The sequence below is a fragment of the Palaemon carinicauda genome, chromosome 29, assembly GCF_036898095.1.
Source record: "Palaemon carinicauda isolate YSFRI2023 chromosome 29, ASM3689809v2, whole genome shotgun sequence".
Classification (NCBI taxonomy): Eukaryota; Metazoa; Arthropoda; class Malacostraca; order Decapoda; family Palaemonidae; genus Palaemon; species Palaemon carinicauda.
In genome coordinates this window covers 88321515-88329014 of record NC_090753.1, presented here as the reverse complement: position 1 = coordinate 88329014, position 7500 = coordinate 88321515, and the positions used below count along the sequence as shown (strand labels likewise).

At 37.5% G+C, this 7500-nt stretch overlaps 1 protein-coding gene and 1 long non-coding RNA gene across 2 annotated transcripts in view; both read right to left on the bottom strand.

Moving 5' to 3' along the window:
• Positions 1-7500, bottom strand: part of LOC137622342 (uncharacterized) — a 165926-nt gene that overhangs the window by 71845 nt on the left and 86581 nt on the right. The gene's annotated exons all lie outside the window — the stretch shown is intronic.
• LOC137622151 (uncharacterized PE-PGRS family protein PE_PGRS54-like) overlaps positions 6090-7500 on the bottom strand; it is a 33185-nt gene continuing 31774 nt past the window's right edge. The window contains exons 8-9 of the mRNA XM_068352587.1: positions 6997-7203; positions 6090-6942 (exon numbers count right to left, since the gene is read on the bottom strand). Coding sequence (XP_068208688.1) covers positions 6323-6942; positions 6997-7203 — 827 coding nt within the window. The 3' untranslated portion in view covers positions 6090-6322. The remainder of the gene's footprint in view (positions 6943-6996; positions 7204-7500) is intronic.

Genomic DNA, 7500 nt, shown 5'->3' with positions numbered 1-7500 from the left:
CATACTGTATATGTGTGCGAATGTGCATATATATATATATATATATATATATATATATATATATATATATATATACATATATAGATATTTATATGTATATGTATACATACATAAATATATACAGTATATATACACACATATATATATGTGCATGTATGTATATATATATATATATATATATATATATATATATATATATATATATATATATACCCATACATTCTTTCCAATTTTAATCCATTTCTCGTTATATTACCTCATCCCAAAAACTATAGTATTATTTTCTCGTTATGTAATTGCTTATTTGTTTAAAACAAGTATTATTCATTCATCTATCGTCTATTAACATTTGATTATGCAAATTTTTTTTTCAGACCACTGGTAAAGGTTGTTCATTCTCCAGTGCAGTCATAAGTACCTTTCTGTGTCGATAAGTACATAATGTTACTTATCTAATGTCTCATAATAGTAAAAACGCTTAATAAAAATACTGAAGATACTGAAAATCGATTTATATATTCATTAACCCTTTAAGTACCAAGTTGTTTCCAACTAAATCTAGGGTGGATACCCTGAAAATAAGTGGATACCCTATTTGAAGCGCCCTTGCCTGGGAATTTGTTGGATGGGAGGCTGTGGTTCAAACTTGCTAGTTTTTTATAGTATCTGCAACCTCGCCATCATTGTGAGCTAAGGATGGGGGTTTTGGGGAGCCTATATGTCTACCTGCTTTGTCATCAGCAGCCATTGCCTGTCCCTCCCTGGTCCTAGCTTGATGGAAAGGGGTTTGGGCGCTGAGTATATGTGGTCAGTCTCTAGGGCATTGTCCTGTTTCTTGCGTCTGCCATTATAAGTAACCTTTAAACATTTAAATGTATTCCAGGAAAAGGTCATGGAAGGTTATGGCATTTTAAGGACATTCCATTTGTATGGCCTTAGTTTCTTCTTTAGGTCAAAATGAAACCTAATGAAGTGAAGCAGGCCTTAACCCAGAAAGATAAAATTTGGTAATGGCACGAGGCAATCCATTCTAGCCTGGCGTTTCAAGTAGCATAGTGTTTTTAGAAAAAAGATGGATAGAATTACCTTTTTAATGAAGTACCTAAGGTATAAGGAGTTTTCAAATGTCTTATGCCTCTAGATGTCCAATTCTAGGCTGGTGTTTAAAAAAAATCAGTGTTTCTAAAGGAAACTTGGACAAAATGTCCTTGCCAACATGTAAATTCGTCACAGTTATCAGCAATTTTCAAAATATCTTATGAACCAAGGTGGCTAATTCTAGACTGGGGTAAACAATCTTTGAAAAACTTTTACTGGTGTCCTCCCTTTTGAAAAGTGAGCTGTGTAGCTCCTTTATACGGCAGCTTAGTTCCATAAGCGACTGCGAGAGATGAGTATCTCTTCAAAATGCTATCCAGTGACTGAATCCAACAAACGATATCCTACATGTAGTGCTAACAGCTGCCAGTCCCTATGTATACCTGCTCCCATCACCCTGAACCATTGACAAGGACACCTGATAGCTAATGATAATGAGTTGACGTAGATGAGAAGAAGGAAACTACAAAATCAAACCATGGTAGTGTCATAGCCTTTGTACCATGGTCTTCCACTGTTTTGGGTTAGATTTCTCTTGCTTGAGGGTACACTCAGGCATAATATTCTATTCGTTTTATTATTTCCTTTCCTCACTGGACTATTTTCCCTGTTAGAGCCTTCTGGCTTATAGCACCCTGCTTTTCTAACTAGGGTTGTAGCTTTGCTAATAATAATAATAATAATGATAATAATAATAATATTAATAATGTATTCAGCGTGTGAAATTAAGGTGAGATGAAAGTTTTGGGCACAGATCTAAGCTCACAATCTTGGCCCAGCCACCTAGACTCAGAGAGCTAAGGTAAACATCAATGACTTAACAGGTGGCCTGCCGATCAATCACAAAAGTAAGATTCATGATTAATCCATGATTATCTCAAGGGGAGTACTTGTAGCCTTTGAATCAGGAAACAAATCCACAAAGTAGTGGGATAAATCACTAGGTTTAGCCAATGGTCGAGATGGTGTACCAAGGTGTGGCACCACGTCTGGAGCCAACACCTGAAAACCGAAGTGTTATTGGTGAACGATGTTTCCAGAACCTCATACAAGGATATGACTACCCTAGTAACAAAGATGCCACACTTCCTGATACCACGATATACCCGGAAATAATACAACTTTACAACAATAAACGGTCGCAAAGTTCGGTCTGGTCAAAGAACTGTGAGCATGTATGTGCTTCAGAGATGAAGCAAAATTTAAATAGAAGCCCTTCTGCCATTTATCCTTCTTCTTATTTCCCTTAGAGGAATGGGGAAAGTATTGACCTACGCACCAGTGATGAACTTTCTGATTTTCTAATCGTGTTTTTTACTTGATTTTTATTACAAGAATTTCTTATTAGTGTCTCTTGGAATATGCTTCAGAATATAATCTTAAGGTTAATAAGTATTGATGCTCAAATCAAACTGTGGTGAATCAGGTCTTTACTCTTTCATCTGTCTAAAGGAATTTATTCCTGTTGAAGGAAGCAGCATGTTACGTAGCTAGTAGTTAATCGACTGCAATGACAGAAGGTCATAGGACCAGAACCGAAGGTGAACGACCTCTAGGGTCACCTAATTTTAATGAAAAAGGCTTTTCATACACACTCACACACACACACTCACACACACACACACACTCACACACACACACACACATATATATATATATACATACATACATATATATATATATATATATATATAAATATATATATATATGTGTGTGTGTGTGTGTATATATGTGTGTGTATTATAGTCATGGAAGGAAAAATGAAAAGGCTATAATGCATTTTATACTCATCAAGTGTCAGCTTTCATGATTTCTACACTTGCATAATTAGTATTATATTTTTGTTAGTTTTTTCTTCAATAACGAATTTTATATACACCTGAAAGTATAACATGATGCTCCGATTATTCTCTCTCTCTCTCTCTCTCTCTCTCTCTCTCTCTCTCTCTCTCTCTCTCTCTCTCTCTCTCTCTCTCTCTCTCTCTCTCTCTCTTTTAGTGGATGTGGTAAATTGACCATTGTTTACTAAAGGGTTTGAATGTATACATCTAGTGGAGGACAATTGTTGGTTGATAACAGATGGATGATGATGACTGCTATCTGAAAACCCTCTTGATATACTGTCAGAACCACCACCAATGATACTTCTTTTAGGATGGGATAGATAGCCAGGATTGGAGAGTGGTGAGAAGTTAGCAATGCCCACAGATGGTGTGGCTTCAACTGTTCCAACAAATCTACTGTTATCATCTATTTCGCTGGAGATACTGCCACCAAATCCAACACCATTCTTTGCGTAAACAAAAAGTAAGGGGTCCTAAAAGAATCTTTTTCCTCCAGAAACCCACGAGATAACCCATCTCGGATGTCTTCATGGGGTGAAGCAGAGTACATGCGACCATCTGCCAATGATGTGTAACTAATGCCAACATCTAGTTCCAGCTTGTTTCTTCTGCCTGAAAAAAATATTGTCAATCCTCTCTTCACACTATCCAGCACACTCATAATCTGTAGACGGTGCATCGTAATGACCTCTTCCACATATCTTAGTATAAACAGCCTGTAAAACTTTACTTTCACTGGGGAATCTTGCAGACGAACCGTCATAACTGTCTGTTCTGGATACAGAATAGAACATTTCTTTGGGGTCACTGGTGTCAGTTGGAACAACACTCTGCTCTGCTAAGTCTGCTAGCCTCATCTCTCCTACTGAACAGCATTGGTGCCAATGTACCCCTGGATGAGGCACTAGATCCACTGCTTCTTTCTCTGATTAATTCAAACCTACCGTCGTTACTTCCCTCATTACCGTGTGAGCCGAAACAGGAGTGTCTGTACCAAAAATATGAAGAACTGCAGATTTCTCTGAAACAGTTAGAAATGCAGAAGCAAGAATTTCATCCATGTAATCTTTTATTTCTATAAACAGCTTGCAGTCTCTCTGCATTTATATTGATATAAAAATTTCGCTTTCCATTTTGACTGTTGTCTAAACATGATTCTCATTTTCTCTATTTCATCCTATTATTCCATTCCCTTCAATGCACTAGTTATTACTGTTTTTTTCAACATAAAGGCGTTTTAAGACGTATAACAGCGTATGCAATTCCTGCTTCATAATGTTCAACTCTTCTACTTTTTGTCATTTTGCATGGAAAATAATGCGAAATCCCAACTTTTGAAGAGAGGTTGATGATGTTAAGTGTAATTATGAATATACTGTATCCTTGAACAAGTGTTGCTTATTCGTCAGTGCTTTCTTTGATTATGATATCAAATTTTGGTATTTCATCACAATATTAATCGTATAGCGTCTGATAATAATCATCTCTCTGTATATATATATATATATATATATATATATATATATATATATATATATATATGTAGCTTCAGAAAAACACAAAATGATAAAATACTAACAGGGGATGAGACCGGAAATTTACGAGCAAGAAGTCAATAAAGGAATATGTCACAGTGTAACATTTCCAAACAAGAAGAAAAGTCCCACAATATAGAAGACTTCCATTTGTTTTTTCTAAATCTAAAACACTTTTCCACTATCTTCCCATGCTGCTCTCTTCCAGGTAACCCGTTACTAATTGATGAGCCAAAGGCGCATTCCTTTATAGCCTTTGTTGAAATGAATGAAGTTGCTAATTGCACTGACTTGCATATCCAGCACTAATGGCATCTGCGCCTGCGTGCGCTTGGTTCGGAATACGAGTGGGCTGCCAGAAACTACGAGTGGGTTGCCAGAAACTCCTTGCCGTTTAAATCCATTCTTTTTTCACCAAAACAGTGTAAGAATTTAAGAATTTATTTTTGAGGAAAGAGAACGACATCCCTGGTTTTCATGTAAGGGCAATATTAATTTGTATATCTAAGTGTACTTACATATACAACAGCAAACGCAGCCGTTTCTAGTCCACTGCAGGACAAAGGCCTCAGTCATGTTCTTAGTCACATCTTGGGTTCACCCACTTTACATCACCACGCTGGATACTGTGGATTGGTGATGGTGGGAGACTTTAGTCTGATCGCTCACAACAAACCACCGTAGTACAGCAATGCCGATCATCACGATACACAAATCCTTTTACCACATTAAGTTATACCAACTCAGGAAGGGAGGTTTGAATGTATGTATGCATGTATGCATGTATGTATGTATGTATGTATACCATAAACAAACGCAAGTGGAAGGATATGTCTGAGGCCTTTTGTTCTGCAGTGGACTAGTGCTGATGATGATGATTATATATATATATATATATATATATATATATATATACACATATATACATATATATATATATATATATATATATATATATATATATATTATATATACATACTGTATATATATATATATATATATATATATATATATATATATATATATATATATAAAATAGAGTAAATACATTTCATTCCTAACGGGGCCACTAACTACAGGCAATGCAATGTTTAAAAGAATTGAAAGGATTTCTTTCATATGTTTCACGCTCATTTCCTTTGTGTGTGATGACAATGACCCCTCTCCCTTTGGAAAGCTTTCTGTGGAAAGTTAAGTTTCCCATTTCACTATAGTTGATTATACTATTAATGACCTTTCCAAAGAACAATAATCATAATAACAATAATAATTATCATGATAATAACAACAATATATATACATATATATAAATATAAATATATATATATATATATATATATATATATATATATATATATATATATATATATATATATGCATATCTGCTTTCATTACTGGTCACCCATCCACTTACTGACCATATAACCTTCTTTGCTTCAAAAGACACTTTCCCCTTCCACTTTCACCCAAAAGAGCTTTCGACTCTCAACCTCCACTTTCATTAGTGAAAGTTGATTCTTAATAATAATAATAATAATAATAATAATAATAATAATAATAATAATAATAAGGAAATAGATTAAAACATCGAAAAAAATATATTTTTTTTTTATCATTACCTTTGTTTAGTTAAAATTTCAGTATCAAAAATATAATCTTCATATTTTCCTCCAAATAATTCGTACAAAACATAATGCATTAGAGATGTTTGTCACCAAAATAAATAAGTGAAAGTTCCACTTGACAATTGACTGATTGATTGGTTCACACTAACCCTGGCGTCGCAATTATTGAGGTCATGGAAATGAAAAGAATGATAGATTAACTGATTTGGAGTATTGTTATCTATCTTCCGTACATGCTACCTCCTCCTCCTCCTCCTCCTCCTCCATACATACTGCCTCCCCCTCCTCCTCCATACATGCTACCTCCCCCTCCTCCACCTCCGTGTCCACCTCCTCCTCCAAATCCTCCCCCTCCTCCTCCTCCGCTGTATCCTCCACCTCCTCCTCCACCGTGTCCACCTCCTCCAAATCCTCCTCCTCCACCTCCACTGTATCCTCCACCTCCTCCTCCACCAAGTCCACCTCCTCCAAATCCTCCTCCTCCTCCACCATGTCCACCTCCTCCTCCTCCTCCTCCACTGTATCCACCACCACCTCCTCCTATAGAAGGCGCAGAGTATCCTGTATCAACAACTGGAGCCGAATATCCTGTATCTACTACTGGAGCTGAATATCCTGTATCTACTACTGGAGCTGAATATCCACCCCCAAGGGATCCACCACCCCCACCAAATCCTCCTCCTCCTCCTCCACCAAATCCACCTCCTCCTCCTCCTCCTCCTCCACTGTATCCTCCACCACCTCCTCCTATAGAAGGCGCAGAGTATCCTGTATCAACAACTGGAGCTGAATATCCTGTACTGACGGCTGGGGCGGAGTATCCTCCACCTATCGAACCTCCTCCTCCACCAAATCCGCCGCCTCCTCCTCCTCCTCCACCGCTGTAGCCTCCACCTCCTCCAAGTCCTCCACCTCCTCCAAATCCTCCACCTCCTCCTCCTCCAAACCCACCACCTCCTGAGGGAGCGGAGTATCCTGTACTGACGACTGGTGCAGAGTATCCTGTACTGACAGCTGGTGCAGAATATCCTCCGCCTATTGATCCACCACCTCCGCCAAATCCTCCTCCAAATCCTCCTCCTCCTCCACCATGTCCACCACCTCCTCCTCCATGGCCACCTCCATCACCTAGGCCATAGGTGGCCAAGGATATGATGGCCACAAGGGTAACGAGATACCCTTGTAGTTTTATCTGAAAGCGAAGAAACGCATATGATTAAACCTTGCAATTAACCATCACAGCCTGATATGAGCGGTATTAGGTCCTTGTGAGTCTTTTCTGAGAGACTATTAACTACAGAAGCTACAAAAATTTACATCAAGTGATAAAGTTAAAAAGAAACATGTTAGAGTCCTTATGGGTCTTTTCTGAGAGACTATTAACTAAGCTACGCAGAA